Source organism: Spinacia oleracea, chromosome 5 (genome assembly GCF_020520425.1).
Source record: "Spinacia oleracea cultivar Varoflay chromosome 5, BTI_SOV_V1, whole genome shotgun sequence".
Classification (NCBI taxonomy): domain Eukaryota; kingdom Viridiplantae; phylum Streptophyta; class Magnoliopsida; order Caryophyllales; family Amaranthaceae; genus Spinacia; species Spinacia oleracea.
In genome coordinates this window covers 58,179,908-58,197,722 of record NC_079491.1, presented here as the reverse complement: position 1 = coordinate 58,197,722, position 17,815 = coordinate 58,179,908, and the positions used below count along the sequence as shown (strand labels likewise).

The 17,815-nt window shown below is 36.5% G+C and overlaps 1 protein-coding gene across 1 annotated transcript; it reads left to right on the top strand.

The window, feature by feature from the left end:
- The first annotated feature begins 6,445 nt into the window (after positions 1 to 6,445).
- LOC110776605 (DNA replication licensing factor MCM3 homolog 2) lies at positions 6,446 to 13,402 on the top strand. The gene is made up of 17 exons (XM_021981162.2): positions 6,446 to 6,667; positions 6,769 to 6,884; positions 6,992 to 7,200; positions 8,017 to 8,147; positions 8,233 to 8,471; positions 8,570 to 8,806; positions 8,943 to 9,097; positions 9,176 to 9,384; positions 9,468 to 9,633; positions 9,717 to 9,916; positions 10,047 to 10,106; positions 10,190 to 10,291; positions 11,140 to 11,351; positions 12,497 to 12,568; positions 12,664 to 12,805; positions 12,901 to 13,003; positions 13,153 to 13,402. Exons 1-16 carry the CDS (start codon positions 6,602 to 6,604, stop codon positions 12,955 to 12,957), a joined length of 2,373 nt encoding a protein of 790 aa, XP_021836854.2. The 5' UTR covers positions 6,446 to 6,601; the 3' UTR covers positions 12,958 to 13,003; positions 13,153 to 13,402.
- Positions 13,403 to 17,815: the final 4,413 nt, after the last annotated feature.

Genomic DNA, 17,815 nt, shown 5'->3' with positions numbered 1-17,815 from the left:
AGCGAGTGACTCGAGAGGACTATGATAGTCGTGACCCAATGTGATCATAAGCCTTGAGGCCATTAATTTTTTCCTTTGCCAATGGTATTGACACCTTAGGTTCACTTTGGGGGTTGTGCAACTATGATTTTCAGAATGTGACTATTTCAATTTTGCAAATACTATAATATATTCTTCTTGTTGGTGAGAGAGAGTATTGAGGCCGGAGATTCTTAGCAGGGGATGACAATTACATATGGGTGCTTATTGATTTAAATGTTAGAAAGGGAGACTCAATATGGTTTAACCTTTTAACTTGCAGAACGACACCAAGCATTTGGACCGATTCTATGGATAAGACAACTAAGACTTAGGATTTAGATTGTACTTTGGCATAGCCTAGTCTAGACTCAGATTTATTTATTTTATTTGAACATTTATTTTTTTCTTGAAGACTTTATTCGAACATTATTTTTTGAATATTTTGCCCATGTGACATTCAAGGTCGTTTAATTAGCATGCTCGGTTTTGGTGCTGAGCATTGTCGTCATAGGAGGCCTAACAATGACACAAAGAGTTATTTTATTTTATTTTTACAAGTCGCTTTTAGAATCGAGTGCCTTTTCATACGCCCTTGCAGCAATTTTTACGAAAGGTTTTTTTTTGCTACGTGTTTTTTTTTTGCGCGGGCACCGAGGCTGCTGTGCCTGACCAAAAGGCCAAGCAGCAACATCAGCGCCCAGCGTTCAGCCAGGGGCGTTGAAAATGCGTCCCTGGCTGGTTCTCGTTTTCTGTTTGCGTCTACTTTTTTGTTTATGCGACTTCGATTTTGCGTGCTTGCCTAATAACGTCCTTTACGCGTTGTGCAGCGTTTGTGGGATTCGTTACAGGCCATCCCGAGCGTCGCTTATTTTTGTGGCGATCGTTCGGGTTTGCGGAACACGTATTTCGGTATAACTCTTTGGCAAATTGGTTTATGAATGTTTGGGAAATTTTTAAGGTCGTTGGTTTTTCTAGGATAGTTTGTCACACGCAATCATATATTTCGCTACACATAACTAACATTCCATCATGAGGCAATAATAATATGTCATGTAGTTTATGATAGGCTTCTATGGGTAGTTATTTGCACCTGGCTTGGTACCGCTTCTATCGTAGATCCAACACATGCCCCGATCGAGGTAGTGTCTTCAACAGACGAATTTCGCTCAAGAGGCCAACCCGCAAGTGCAGGCCAAGGGGGCATGCAGGCGAGAGGGACCTAATGAGCGAGCGATTGGGTTCGGGATAGGTGTACTACCTGCACAAGTACCAAGTGGGCAACATGCGCGGCGTGTGCACCCCCCTATTGGCGAAAAAAGGTATCCTTAGTCCCAACTCCTTAGATGAAACACCAAGGGAGCCAAGATTCATTATGTGGTTCTGCCTGTTCACATTAATATGCTGATTTTCAGGTCGTCCCAACTTGATGGGGAAATAAACGCGGGGTAGGATCGTTTCACCCTTCGGCTATTTTGATTATCTACAAGCACGAGTATTTCCTTCACTATCCCCAGTGGAGTCGCCACTGTGAGGGGGTCGAAAAAGCACGAGGCTAATGCGTGACCTCGTCCCTCGTGGGTGTGACGCTTCTTTTTGTCAAATCAAGTGTAATCGGATTTCCTGTGAGTTTACACCCAATTGACTAGTAATATAAGAGTCGCCATTCAGTTTTTATCGACAATGAGAAAAACTGACAAAACCCGGTTATCGTGACATAAAGGGAGTGCAATTATGTTTGACCACGACGGCCGTAGGTTCCCTTGTGATCCCTGGTGGTGGGGATCGCTCAACGTACACCCGCAGGGTAGAGATTGAGGGTTCGGGGGACTGTAACTACCGAGAGGAGTACTCGCTCGTCGATAACTCCAGAGGCAGGATATCCTTACTAGCTCAGCATAAATAATTGAAGGGACATGCGTTAACTATTAAACTAATCTGAGTTGATTTTAACAATATGCAACACATAGTACTAGATCGAGCGCGATTATCTGATTTAGATTGTTTTAAGGGACCTAGCATGATAATCCAATTTCCCAAAAATATCATATTTATTAAGCGTGATCGAACAATCAGATTTTAGTTAGTTTAACAGTTCATAAAAGGGCGAGGAAAGCAATTAAACCATGGAAAAGGGACACATTACGACGCACCCTTGAGAGGTGCGTCACGGTTCTTAGAAAACTAACCACTTTGACTTTGCTATTTCTCCTTTTATTTAACGAATCTCAAATTATGGAACGGGATACGTTCTGTTCGATTTATGGATCACTTGCGACAGAACGCGTGATCAGTTTTGCAGCGTGAGGCTTAGGCTTAGGGGTTTAGAGTCAATACTCAGAATATAATTGTGTGTTGTGTGTGTTCTTTTCACGTCGAACTTAAGGCCCTATTTATAGAAAAGAGTTCGTGGAAAGATAGAATTGCAGAACTCTAATCCACGAGGAATTAGGAAAAAACACGTACCAGGTATTTTCAGCGCCCAGGCCTGGGCGTTGAAAATAGGATCCAGGCAATTTCAGCGCCCAGGGCTGGGCGTTGAAATTGCTGTTTGGGCCGTTTCTTTGTCAGATTCGGACTCTTAGAATCCGGAGTGTATGAGACTTAATCGAGTCTTTTTAGTGCGTATTAATTTTATGACGGAATGCGTCTGGGCCCGTTACGAACTCTAGGCTCGTTAAGATTTCGATCAATACGTAACTCTTATTTTCGAATCGTATTAGGAATAGGATTCTCTCGCAGTTTCTATCTCATTTAGGATTTATGTTGGAGTGCAACACCTAATTCTGACAGGTTTCTATCTTTTATGACTTGCCACTTTTAACAGCTGCCCATTACGGCAGTTACTATTTTTAGCAGGTTTCCATAAATAGCAGGTTTCTATAAATAGCAGGTTTCGGGTGAAATGAAAAGGGGTAATGAGACTCGTTATTTTATAGGAGATGCGCTGTCAAGTGGAGATTTACGTTTTCATCATCGAACATTCCCTTTCGGGAATGGGGACTAAAGTAGGTGTCTACACATAGAAATAATCACCCGCATTGAATTACAGAGTAAAATGTGAACAAATGCCACATCATCTTCACTGGGTCAATTAAGTTTTCTCCCACTTTTATATATACTTTATTAATAAACAATTATCTACTTTTTCTTTTCCCCCAAAAAAACATTCCCAATCATTACCTCTTACGCACCATACAATTTTATTAATTACCGTGTAAATGTCCAAAGTGGACACGTATTTAGGAACGGAGGGAGTAACTAATATCTGTCTCATTTTGCTATTACCAGACTCATCCCACACAATCATGTTTCATGTCATCAGTTGATGTTCATACGTACATACGTGAAACAATAAAAGCCCTAGAAAAAAAAGGAGAAAATAGAAAATAACTTTTTCTTTATAACACAGGACAAAAGTAACTGATCTATACAAATCATGTCCAGATTGGAACTGATCATGTCCATATCAGAATTGATATGTGCAAATCATGTCCAGATCAGAACCGACATGTACAGTTCATATACAGATCAGAACTAATATGTCTAGATAATAACCGTTCTATCTAGATCATGTATAGGTCTATCTAATATAAGGAATAGTTAAATCATGAGCAAAGTCAAAAAATAATAACAAAATATTATAAATTTGTGTAATATTTATTTTACACGTAAGTCGTTTAATATTAATAAATGTAGATTTTTGTTTAAACTTAATTCTGAAGAATCAAATCAGATCAGATCAGATCATATCAGACCAAAAAAAAAAAGTTCAAATCAGATCACGTCAGAAAAAATAAGTTCATATCAAATCAGATCAGACCAGACCATACCAGATCAGATCAGAAGAAATAAAGTGAACTAAACAGGGCCTAAGGATTATAATTACTTCTTGATTTCTATATTACATTTTTAAGAATTCTTGTCATGTACCACTCCAACGGTTTTGACTGTTTTTTTAATTATTAAATAAATTGACACGATTGTTTGACGAACACAAATAAAACAACTGAGAAAACTATACAATAATGTCGTCTACATTTATCTTATTTTTTTAAAATAACCCCCTGTATACAATGTAATTGTTTTAACTTAATATTCAGAAACAACATGAAAGGAACCTTGTAATTTAATGAAATAAGGGAATACATGTTAAGTACATTTTTCAATGACAATAGCGAATAGCTATGCCTCACTGTCACAATGGTTACACTCACTCAAGGTCTTAATACTTGTTTTCCCTTGAGGTCCCAGGATCGATCCCACGCGAAAGTATCCCCAACCCCCCTTTTTTCATTGTTGACCCAAAATTCTCAACATTGGAATCTCCGCCTCCTTCTTCTCCGAATTCGTCTACAACAACCGCCATCTACTGCAACAAAATTTTTAATAACAATATATCACAACAACAGGGACACAACAATCCCTATTTACATGTGCAAAACAATCGTTATTATACCAACCTGAATCATCTTAAGGTGTCAAATGTTGTCAATTAAGTTATTAAATGTCGAAAACAATAGTTATGCATACCAACCTGAATCATCTGTTAAGTTTCATTACTTGTTATCATCTACACAAATTTCTTGTCATCATCGAAAGGAAATTTGTTTCGTTAAAACATATTAAGGAGAAGATCAGATATTACTTTGGTATCATCGACAAAAATAAGAAAAAGGGAAATAATATTTAAGTTTGAATTTCAAACTCAAAACAAAACTGAATTTTTATTTCGAAAATTTCGGATGACGTGTATCATCTGACGTGGATTTGTCCAATGAGAGGGGATGGTTCCCAGGGACCACTTACCTTCAAGGTAAGCAAAGCCTTTGCGGAGTTTATCCTCCAAATTGGAAGATAACCTTATATATCCTCAATATTTAAGGATCCTCAACCAAAATCATACAATGGAGAAGATCCTTAACCGGAGAGAAAGAGTGTTATGAGGATGCATTTGAGGACCCATTGTAGGTGCTCTAATACTAAAAGATTTGTCAATTTGTCCCTGTTGGAGGAAGGAGTGAAGCAGAGTGAGTAGAGGTTAAGATTTAAAAAGGGAAAAAATACTAATTTGTACATAAAATATGAACGCTTTAAGTAAACCACATACGTGAAACAATAAAAGCCCTAGAAAAAAAGGAGAAAATAGAAAATAACTTTTTGTTTATAACACAGGCCGAAAAGTTATAGGTTCACAACTAATTTTCTTTTAATTACTTTATTAAAAAAGGAAAAAACACCTAGTTTATGCGCAATTTGGATTATATACCTGGGTGCATATTGTTCACAATGTACCTTAGCTAACATTTATTGAGCACCCAATGAACATGTAGAATGATGTCAATTTACGCGTAGATGTGAAATATTTTAATATAAGTTCTTTGAATTTGAATTAGATGTTCATTTACCATATGTTCTTTATATTTGAACTAAATGTTCATTTAAAAACAGGGTTCACAATAAATCTTGTGCACCCGGTTGCATAACCATATTTTCTAGTTTATGTTCCACTTTTATTTTTGCACAACTTTTTAAAATAATAAAAATAAGATTGATTTCCGGCAATAATGCGCAAAGATATAAAAATTCTCAAATACTTACACTTTGTAACCTACATTAATACATCGTTGTTTCACTTAGCAATCTATTAACAATAAATCCCTAACTCAATTAGCGATATATCCCTAACTCAATTAGCGATTTGTTTCACGATGTCGCTAATTGAGTTGGCGATGTAACGCCGACTCGTTAAAAAAATTAGACCGGGTTTCTTTGCTGACGTGAACATTAGATTGAGAAATTATTCAAAGTGTGACATATTTTGGAATTTTTGATATCTTTTAGCATTATCCCCATAAATCACTCTAAGAATCAATTACTATATACTAAAAGAGACACCATGAATGACACGTGTCAATTCCTTGTGCGATTTTTTCCCGCCAAAATCAGTTTCTCAAAAAAGTGTATCTGTTTTTATTTTATTTTTATTCTCTACTTTTTTTTATAAACTATTCCTTATTTATGTATGGAAACAAATTTTAGTTTATAAATCATGGCAATAATAGATGCGACGTAATAATAATTATTCTAAATTGGTAATATTTTAGCCAGATCGCTATATTAATAATGGAAAATATATCACTAAATATTTTGGTCAAATTGTCATATTGACATTTTAAATATGCATATTGGATGAATAAATTTAAACGAGTATGTTAAAAATGTTATAACTATGCAGTAGTTCGTGAGATATTTAGTTAAATATTTTGTGAAAAAAATATCAAAATCCGTACGTGCACGGGATCTAGTAAGCGCCTAAAAAAGAGAGAAAAAAAAACAAAAGAAAAAAAAGCGGGAAATATTGGTCCCTCAGGCCTCAGTAGCTCGGTACATTTCCATGTTCCCGCCAATTTAAGGAAGACACCGTCACTTTTCCCGCCAAAACTTAAAACCCCTATTCTGAAGACCCCGCCCTCCCTCGCCGGCCACCATAACCAAACCTTCCTTTCTCTCTCTCTCTCTCGTTTTTTTTTCTTTCTCGCTTCTCCCATTTACTATCTCCGCTGCTATTGTTACACCATCAATGGACATCAGCGAAGAAGCATTTGCAGCTCACAAGCGCACATTCCTGGACTTCTTAGACCACGATGTAAACCTAATTTTAATAGATCTCAGTTCCAATTCTCTCGATTTCCCCAATTACTCTTCTCATTTTTACTCCTAATTATTTCTGTTTCTTGATTTGAGCAGGCGGGTCATGGAATCTACATGGATACAATCAGTAAAATGATTACGAACAAGCAGCGCCACCGCATAATCGTTAACCTCTCCGACCTTCACGACTACAATTCCGACCTAGCCCGCCGGTAATATTCAATCATTTATCTCTGCAAACATTTTAATTAGCCCCATTTGCTCGATTTTTATAAATTTTGAAGAAAGCTTAAATTAGGGTTTTTGTTGATTTTGTTAGGTTATTGAAGAATCCAACCGAGTACATTCAACCTTTTTGTGATGCGGTGACGGAAGTTACACGGCGTATCGATGCCAAGTTTTTGAAGGAAGGAGAGCAAGTTGTGGTTGGATTTGATAGCCCGTTTGTTTCCAGAAGGGTTACTCCTAGAGATCTTCTGTCACAGTTTATTGGTTCTATGGTTTGCGTCGAGGGGATCGTTACAAAATGTAATTTTCTCCCTCCCCTATTTGGTTTTCTGTTAGTTACATGTGCTGCAGTTTGTTTAGGTTTAAGTTTGAGAAACTTTTCTGTTGTTGGTTTAATTATGATGCTAGTTAGAGTGTGAGTTTTTTCTCAATCTGTGACCAATATTAGGCCGAAGCTCTCGTTTTTGTGTCTCATTTAATAGGGGACCTCAAAGTGGCTCTCTTTTACAGGGAAGGGAGGGAGGTTAGTTGGCTATCGGGTATCTAACCATGAGGCCGAGGAAGAAATGGGATGAGGGATCAGATGGAGAGTTAATGATAGTTGTTGCAATGTTCTTTGATGGTTTGAGGGGAATAATACTATGATTTCGTCACATTTTGTTAAGTAGGATTTTGTCGTGGTAGTTGAATTTGGCATGTCCCTTGAGTGGTATACAATTCTCAAAGTTCATTTGTCTCAATAAGGTCTATGGATTAGGATTAGCGTTTACATGGAGATATTAATGTGGCTTGTTGACTATCCTGGATAGTTGAAACCTTTTGTTATGTTTTGTAATAAGCATTCGTTGTATTGGAATGAGAAATCGAGAATGTTGAGTGTTTATGCAGTTTACGAACATAAAACAAAGACTGAAGTTTTCCTTGTATTTGCTTTGTTCATAGAATGTGTATTTTAAATAATCTGTAATTGCTTCAATCTTTAAGTAATTGGTTTCTTATTTCAAAGCATGATTCTCTGTTAGTAATTTCCTTTTATATTGGAAGAGATGTTCTCGTATCACAGGGACCAATAAAAGCAAATTTTGGATCTCCTAATTGTCTGTTTCTCACTAACAGGTTCTCTTGTGAGGCCTAAAGTTGTAAAAAGTGTTCATTTTTGCCCCTCAACTGGCCATTTCACATCCAGAGAGTATCGAGATATTACATCTACAACAGGCCTACCTACTGGTTCTGTCTATCCCACCCGGGTAATGCTCAATTTTAGTCATACATTACTGTTCTCTATCATAATAAGCAATGTATGATTCTCTAATGAAATAAGTACATTTATAGGATGAAAATGGAAATCTACTGGTGACTGAATATGGATTGTGTAAATATAAAGATCATCAGACTTTATCAATGCAAGAAGTGCCAGAAAAATCTGCCCCTGGTCAGCTTCCAAGAACTATTGATGTCATCGTTGAGGATGACATGGTTGATGCATGCAAACCTGGAGACCGCGTCGCAATTTGTGGAATTTACAAAGCTCTGCCTGGAAAAAACAAGGGCAGTGTGAATGGAGTATTCAGGTTTGCCCACCCACATTATAATGCTGCTGAAACTGTTTTTCTTTTACTTGGACCATATTAATTATGCAAAAGCTATAACACAAGCATTGTTTTCACAGGACAATTCTTATTGCTAATAACGTGACCCTGCTGAATAAAGAGGCAAATGCACCCATTTATTCTGCTGAAGATTTGAAGAACATTAAGAAGATAGCTGATAGACAAGATATATTTGACCTGCTTGGTAATTCCCTTGCACCATCTATTTATGGACACACGTGGATCAAGAAGGCAGTAATATTACTAATGCTTGGTGGGACTGAGAAGAACTTGAAGAATGGGACACACTTGAGAGGGTTAGTTTCTTTTAAGTCCTGTTTCTACATTCCAGTTCCTTTTTTTCTTCTTCTCATCAGCCTTATGGAATTATGGTGGCTCTATCTTAATATGTCACAAGAAAGATTACTTGTCAACTAATTTAATTATTTCCAGGGACATAAACATGATGATGGTTGGTGATCCTTCAGTTGCCAAGTCCCAACTGCTAAGAGCAATCATGAACATTGCCCCTTTGGCCATTTCGACAACTGGTCGGGGCTCTTCAGGTGTTGGTCTGACAGCAGCTGTAACTTCTGACCAGGAAACAGGTGATGTCTTGTGAAATGCTCTAATAATTTTCTCTTAACTATATGACTGCTATGTTAACAAGCGTTTGCTGTATTCAGGGGAAAGAAGGCTAGAAGCTGGCGCTATGGTTCTTGCTGATCGCGGTGTCATATGCATTGACGAATTTGACAAGATGAATGACTTAGATCGTGTTGCTATACATGAAGTTATGGAACAGCAGACAGTAACCATTGCCAAGGCTGGTATCCATGCATCTCTTAATGCTCGATGCAGTGTTGTGGCTGCTGCAAATCCTATCTATGGAACTGTAAGTTGAGCTGCTTGAATGCATGTTTTCATATATACCCTCTGTTTTATCTCCTGTTTTCTGAATTTAATCTTGTATCACAGTATGATCGATCATTAACTCCAACGAAGAACATTGGATTGCCAGACTCCTTACTTTCTCGTTTTGATCTGCTATTTATTGTGTTGGACCAAATGGATCCTGAGATAGATGGTTATATTTCTGAGCATGTCTTGCGTATGCATCGTTACCGTTCTCCACAGGATGGAGGTAGCTACCAACCCTTTAATATTGAAGAAAATTTCTCTTTATATCTGTTTATGAAAGGCATAACTGACTGTCCATTAATGTAGGAGATGGGACACTTGATGGTTCTCAATACGGGGGAGAGGAAGAGGCAGATCCTGATTCATCTGTCTTTGTCAAGTTTAACAGAATGCTGCATGGAAAGAAGGCTCAGAGGGGTAGGAAGCAAGAGACTTTAACAATCAATTTTCTTAAGAAGTATATTCACTATGCAAAGCATAGAGTCCAGCCAGAGCTGAGTGATGAGGTAGACAATAACATATTATTCTCCTGTGTTAACACTGACCAATGGCTTTCACCTATTTAAACATACTTTCAGCATAATATAAGTTTGAGAGCTAGATTTTCTTGCTTATTCATAAAGGCTGTATTTGCAGGCATCTGAAAATATTGCAACTGCATACGCAGAGCTTAGAAATTCCAACTCAAATGCGAAGGTAACATTTCTAAGTCACCTGTGGAAAACCAACTTTCCATGTACATGAATTTACTGATGTGATAACATACATTTTCTCTGTAGGGTGGGACCGGTGGGTCTGGAACTCTGCCTATCACTGCAAGAACTCTGGAAACAATCATACGACTTTCTACTGCGCATGCCAAGCTGAAATTGAGCAGAACGGTAATTTGTTTCCACAAGCTAATAATATTGGTGTTTGTCCTCGTATTATAAATCACAGGTGATTTGGCAAACCCATAATTCCTGCAGCTGCTTTATATTGTACTAAATGGCATGGGTAGATATGCTTGTCTGCATTTACTTATATTACTGTTTAGGAAATGTATTACTTGAAGGAGCACAAAAGCCTATAAAGTCGTCATTTTAGTAAGTGCACTTTTGCTTCCAGCACCTGCATAAACGTATTGAAAAATCTTCTGAGAGTAACCTTTTTGAATGACGGGTGAAGCTATTATTGTGGTATTCTAGGATGAATACATTATGGTCAAAGCTAATGTAGCAAGAGTTAACTGAATTACTTCGTCTATAATGTGAGTGCCTAATATGCATATCTAAAGAAGTCAAAGCTTGCCCAATTATATAAAACTAAGCTACATGAGTTGAAATAAATTGTTAATTGGTTTGAGTGGAATCCAGAGATCAATAACCATGTTAAGGCTGCCCAACTGAATTTGAATGGCTTATCGGAAGCCATTTTATTGTATTTTCTTTCATCTGTTTTCACGGAAAGTTTTATAGTCCGGATAAGATACTCTGATAGAGGTGGTTGGATGGCTTATTAATCTTTCACAAGCAAGACTATTCTCTAAATTTTCAACGCGCATAAGTACGCTAATATTCCCTGTCTTTAATGGAGGGTAAAGACTCAATGAATCTAATGACAGCATCACCCTCCCTTGCTAGTTTCCAACTTTTGGGAAGACACTATACTAATGGTTCATTCCTAGTATTAGAGTACCAAACAATATGGTTTTGTGATGGATCACTTAGTTACAATGGATGATTAACAGGTTCTAAAATCTGATGTTGAAGCTGCTCTTAAAGTTCTAAACTTTGCCATTTATCATAAAGAGTTGACGGAGATGGATGAGCGTGAGCAAGGAAGGGAGAGAGAATTGGAAAGAAAGCGCCAAGCTGATCATGATGCCAACAATAACGAACGGGCTCAACGTCCTCGTCGCAACAATAGGTCTGGTCAAGGTGATGAAGCTGTAACAGAAAGGTATTTCACAAGCACCCTTGGCTCTTTATACATTGCATCACATCTCCATTGATATTTACATCTCATGCAATAGATAAACATTAAAGACTTGAGATTGCTTGTTGCTGTCAATTATCTTATGTCAACATTTTTGTGAGTGTAGGGTTGAACCGTAGAACTGTCGAAGTAAAAACAGACTTAACTTATAAATTTCACTAGGATTGCCTTAATTAATGAAGCGAAACTAATCTAGGGTCAATTGCATAGACTCTTCATAATCCAATGGTTTTCAGAAATCAAGTTTTTCTAACCAAGTTGTGGAGAAGTACTCGAAAAATTGCGATGCAATAAGGCCAATAACTAGGTGATTGTCTGAGTTTTTTTTGTTTTTTTGAGAAGAGATTCTGTTATTAAATATCAATTACCGTCTTTCATATTCCCTTTGCTTTTCCCATTTTGGGCAATAATATCCATTCTTATTGTTAGTGGTCATGACTGATGAGAGTAGACTTACAGCGTAAGAAGGATAGCATCTATATTTTTTAGTTGGACTGCTGCGATCTTCCAAAGCCTAGAGCAGTTACGGAACTCTATGGTTCTTATTGTTATATGCCTTGGAAAATATGTTGATAAATCTGTCAGTTAGCTAGTTTTTTTCTTTCTTTTTTTTCTGTTCCAAAAATAAAGAATATTCAAAACCAACATTTTTGTGGATAAGCTTTTGCCCATTTCCATTGTACTAGTAGTAAAAAAAATGATATACGTTGGGTGTTCAAATCATAATGACTAAATTAGAACGGCTCACTGTTGCGCATATTGTCTATCATGAAGTAGCAAACAAGTGTGTGTAGGATCAAGGGTCAGTTGACAACAAGCAAGAAACCTCTATACTGCAGAGCAAGGTTGCATGTATATGCAATGAAGTTGCAGGCATTGCATAAGATTCCCTCTATGTTTAACTGTAGTCTGTAAGTGGATCATGATCAGACCATGGTTTCTCATAAAGAAGTCTAGATACTCACATAAAAATCACATGTGCTGAGTAATAAGTCATGAGCTCAAAATGTCAATCAGGCTGTACACCTTTTCTATGAACTGTAGTCTTTTAACTGATACCTCTAACAGCCTTCGCCAGTGATAATTAAAGTCTGCTTAATTTGATACAGTGAGGCAACAGAAGCTATGGAAGTTGATGAGCCACCTGCAGACCAATCAGCAATCAACGTTTCTCCTGAGAGGTGTGCTTGCTGAGTTGTTTTTTCACCAAATACTATAATGCATTTCTTGTTGTGGTTTGCAAGCTGTCTTTACCTTTTGGCTTGTGAAATTACAGAGTGGAAGCATTTGATTCAATTTTGGGTCAGCACATGCGAGCAAACCACTTGGATGTGATATCCATTGCAGATCTTGATAGGATAACCAATGCAGATGCAACTACGAGTTACTCAAGGGCAGAGATAATGTTTCTCTTAGAGGTAGCTGTTTACGAGACATTGAACAAATGTTTTCTATAGTTTTATACACTAATAGAATTCTGATGGACTAATGAATGTGATGCTTATGCCTACAGAGACTACAAACGGACAACAGACTGATGATTGTTGATGACATGGTGCACATGATGTAGAGCTTCTTGTCAGGAAAACATCAATGCTTTCAGTAAAAAAAATACGGTAATTGACAAATATATGAGCGTATTTTTTAAGTGTGACAGTTAAATGGTAATGAAACACACAACAAAAGGCCCTGTGTTTTCTTGGTGGTATAGGTTGGTGGAACTTGGTATGGAAACCACCTGATTGTTCTTTTTGTTAATTTACAGGAGATTACATCAGTGAAGCAGCATATTTCATGAGAAAAAAGAATGAGTTTGTATTATTTATGTAATGATGACATGACAAGGCAGTGGATGTAAACTGAAACTTTGTAGTGGAACCATGTTGTATATCTATGCTTATGGATGCAACTTGGAGTGTCTAGATGATATTTAGATCTTGTAGTCAATTGTATACTGTTTGTGCCTTGTTTAACGCTTAACAAATTAGGTGTGTTGGACAGATTTTCTACTGTTATCATGCTGTTAAGTGCTTAGGATCTTACTGTAGTTGGATTAAATTCTTAGGTAAGACTTGCAATAACTTTTTGAAAATTATATAAAACTTAATTCATAAATATCAAGAATTTACCATAAATGACTGAACTTCCGTTCTGTAAATTATATAAAACTTCCCTTTTCGGCCGTATTTATTTAAGAGATACTATTAGTGACACAGATATTAATAAGAAAAATTGATTGAAATAAAGAAATAAAGCAAGTGGAGTTGGGTAGATATTTTAATAAGTAAAACAATTGAGGACCATGTTATTTTAGGGGTGGGGAGGGGGGTAGATGGATTTTTTAATTAGATGGTGGGGTTGATAAATTACTAGAAATGACAAGTGTATTTCTTAAATAAATACGGCCGGAAAAAGCAAATATATCCCTTAAATAAATACGGAGGGAGTAATATTCAAAACAGAGTTTAAGTCGAGGATGGATTCATGGATTACACAACTACAACTTGTTTTTTTAGTCATAAATCTTTGTACTTTTCCATAAACTAGTGGATGGTCGCGCGCGTTGCGCGCAGTGTGGCTGGATATTTAAATTTGGCTCCGATGGTGTTCTAGCACCCTAATATTTTTTTGGAAGATTTCGGATTTTTGGGGATCCGATCCAAAAAATTCAGATCGATCGGATCAGATCCTATATCCGAAAATTAAATACCCCTATGTAGTATATGTTCTGCGTTTTATTACCTTAGATAAATTAGAATAAATTAGAATATAATAATGACATAATTCTATCCTAATTTCAATGTATTTTTCCTTTTCAACAAAAAGAGTTGAAAAATTAGATACTCGAAACTCGATACTATACACAATACATGTTCTACATTTCATATTTGAATAAAAAATGAAATGCAAACGTATATGAGAACTCTTATCTTATTCCCGACTATGTTTATAATTAGGTGTACTCAAAATCGGTTTTTATCTTATTAATCGGTTGTACTAAATCGTTAATAAACAAAATCGATAAAGTTAGTACAAAAAAGACATTTGGCATATGTACCCAGCTCTAAATATACTTCGTACTTAGGAGCAAGATTATTAGATAAAGGAGTATGAGTTGAGTGAGTACCTTAGAAATATGCAGTGAAGTGTTAAAATTAAGTCTCAATAAGACTATTACTCTTGATAAACGTACTTGGCAAATTAAGCTAATTAGTTAAAAAAAAAAGTAAAATAAATAATTAATATATGGTAGTTACTGTTTATAATAAATAGTAACTAATCTCCCAATTTCTAAAGGGCAGAGATTTCATTGTTGGTGGTGGTGTCATTTAGTGTTGGCGGTGATAGACGTAGTCGTGATGGTGGAGCCTGGTTTGGTGTTCATGGTGGTGGCCTTTTTATTTTTTTAATTTTTTTTGACATAGCCTTAATATTGCACCTAAAAAAGTTTACAAATTACAACTTAAATTAGAGTCCTTAAAGAACCTTACAAAGCTTACATCATCAACTATTTAAAACTAAAATTTTAGCAAGCTCTTTCTTGTTAGACCCTCTATTGTTGCCACAACCTCGTACTATTCCTTGAAGAATATTGAATAGTTGGGGAGGTAAATAATTGGAGGCATTCTTAAGAACCTGTAAAACATGAAAACAAGGAAATAAATATAAGAGTAGTAACGACACGAGCTAGTTGTAAATGGCCCGTGACCTGCTCACAAGGTACCTGAGTCATTGAAAGTGACTCGAAAAGCATGCTATAAACTCCCATAAAATATGGGAGCAACTTAAGGTTTTGAAAACATAGTCATCGCTAACCTAAACTGAGAATTAACATAGGTAATTCCAGCAACAAACAAACAACCATAACCCATGTAAACAAAAAACCCCTCCCACACAGACCTTCTTTCCTCAACATACAATCCAACCCCTCACCATACAAAGCCCCTTCACATAGTGACCTCCTTTATGTGAAGGAGGAAACACCAACTATTCCTAATGCCTCCAAAAACATGTCAAGTAAGCCTAACCTTTCTACATCAATCTTCTAAAATAGACTATCCATATAGGACACCCTAAAACAACCCACACACTCAAAAACACGTGTTAAACAACAAATGCAACAACCTCATATAAAAACACATCCAACAAAAAAAATAAGAGAAACGAAAACACTACTACCCACCAAAACCAACTGGAACTAAACATTCTACACTAAACTAGCAGCAACGAATCCACTAAGCCAAAGAAACGAGCAAAACATGGTGTAGCCACGACCCTAAACCAATTAGGCACAACAACTACTACTTCAAGGCAAATGGCTAAAGCTAATACCAAAATAGGAACCCTAACTTACATATTTACCTTTACAGTCAAGATTGGATTAATCCGACACCACAAGGTGGCAACGATAAGGATAGGTCCGATAAAAGTAGCCAATGCCTAATCAGATCAAACAAGCCTCTAAGCTAACAATTCCTAACCCTAAAAAGAAACCATAACCCTAAACTTTACCTTTACCGACGAGATTATCGACGATGGTTGTCTTGGGGTCGGCCATACTATTGAATAATTTTTACCGAATACCGAATATTGTTTATAATAATATAACATCATTTAATTTTTTGAAAGTGAATACCGAATGTTGTGTATAATAATATAAGATCATTAAGAAGTAATGTTAGTTTATAATGATAATAAAAAACTTAATGAGGTAATGTTTTAAAGCACAAATTGGATTATACACCCCGGTGCACAGTGAGCATTGTGCACCCCGTGTAAAACGACGTAATTTTAAGCATTATTTACATTTTAAGTAATTAAAAAAACAAGAATATTAGATATCCCTTTTTTTTAAGCAAGGAAGTTGAATAGAATTTTTTAAAAATATTTTAGTTGGGAAGTTAAAAAATAAAAGTCAAATACGGTTACATATATAAAATTATCTTTCCTAAATTAAAGGATTTGATTTTCTATACCATTTGAACGTCTTATCATTCCAAATTTGTTGTTGAAAGAAAATGTATTTCTTAAATTTTTCATGTGTTTTGGTATTTATTTTTACTTAATGTTTTTTTCTTTATGTATTTTGTTATTTACTTTTCTAATTTTGTGTTTTATATGAGTTTGAAGATGACGTTCATTAGATTATAATATAGGTAATTTTGATAGTATGTGCTCTTTGAGTTTGAGTTATGAGTTATGAGTTCTTTGGATTTGAATTATATGTTCTTTGAGTTTGAACTACATGTTCGATGGATGTATATGTTCTATGGGTGTATACGTTATATGTGTGTATATGTTCTATGAGTTTGAACTATATGTTCTTTCTACTTTAGTCTGGAATGTTCTTCTACTTGTTTACGAATTCTTTGTTTATATTCATGAAGTTGATGATAAGTTTGAAGATTTATTGATGATTTCTTTTCAAAAATTATGCTAAATTTATGGGATAAATTGTTACTATGTATATTTTATCAATGTTCTTTGTATTTTGCCTTTATGTTCTTCCTATTATATATGTTCTTTGTAATTATGTCTAATGTTCTTTCATTTAAAAATAGGGTGCACGGTGAGCATTGTGCACCCGGGTGCATAAACCACATATTGGTTTTAAAGATTATCTTGTTTTTTTTTTTTTGATGCTGAAGGGGAAAAGATTCCAAAAGAAATACAAAGAAAAAAGAGCAAACTACTAGCTACTGGGAACAAAAATAACTAGCTATGGGGGAATGAGGCGTGGCATGGCCACACCCCTAATGTCCTCCTCTACTATTCTACGTAAAGCTAACGGGAGATCCTCCAAGATCATGGTCCTTAGAGGTTGAGCCACACCATGATTAGCAAGCCAGTCAGCCGCGCGATTCCCCTCTCTGTAGACGTGAACCACCTTGACCTCCCAACTTGTTTCTCTAATCAAAGAACGACAGTGATTTATTAGATGAGCACACTCACCACTTCCTGGATTTGCATCGTTCAGCCCTTGCACACATGCTAGATTATCCAGTTGTACTATGAGTTTGCTTATATGTAGTTCACGAGCCAAGTCTAGGCCTCGAGCCAAGGCAATAACTTCTGCCTTGTAAGCTGTGCAATGCCCAAAGTTTCCAAGGAAGGCCGTGACAAAGATGCCCGCATGGTCACGTATGATAGCTCCTCCCCCCGCTTGGCCAGGGGCTCCTTTCGCGGATCCGTCCGTGTTCAGAGAGTACCAACCAGGCGGTGGAGCTTGCCAATTAATGTAGATTTCTTGCTTGCGAACCTGTGGGGTGCTCCTCATGTCTATCGGGCCATTTAGTGCTCTTCGAAGTTCATCATACCGAATTTGGATAAAGGCTCCCACATCAGAAGGGATCTCATCATTGCGCCCAAACACAAAGCAATTTCTCCACCTCCAAATCCACCAAAGAGTTATCCCAAAAAACATGGGC

Bases quoted from the DNA above. Each gene is read 5' to 3' on its own strand.
- LOC110776605 (XM_021981162.2), top strand. From the start codon at position 6,602: ATGGACATCAGCGAAGAAGCATTTGCAGCTCACAAGCGCACATTCCTG. The intron at 10,107-10,189 runs GTAACATTTCTA...TTTTCTCTGTAG, and splicing joins ATTCCAACTCAAATGCGAAG to GGTGGGACCGGTGGGTCTGG. The intron at 11,352-12,496 runs GTATTTCACAAG...AATTTGATACAG, and splicing joins GATGAAGCTGTAACAGAAAG to TGAGGCAACAGAAGCTATGG.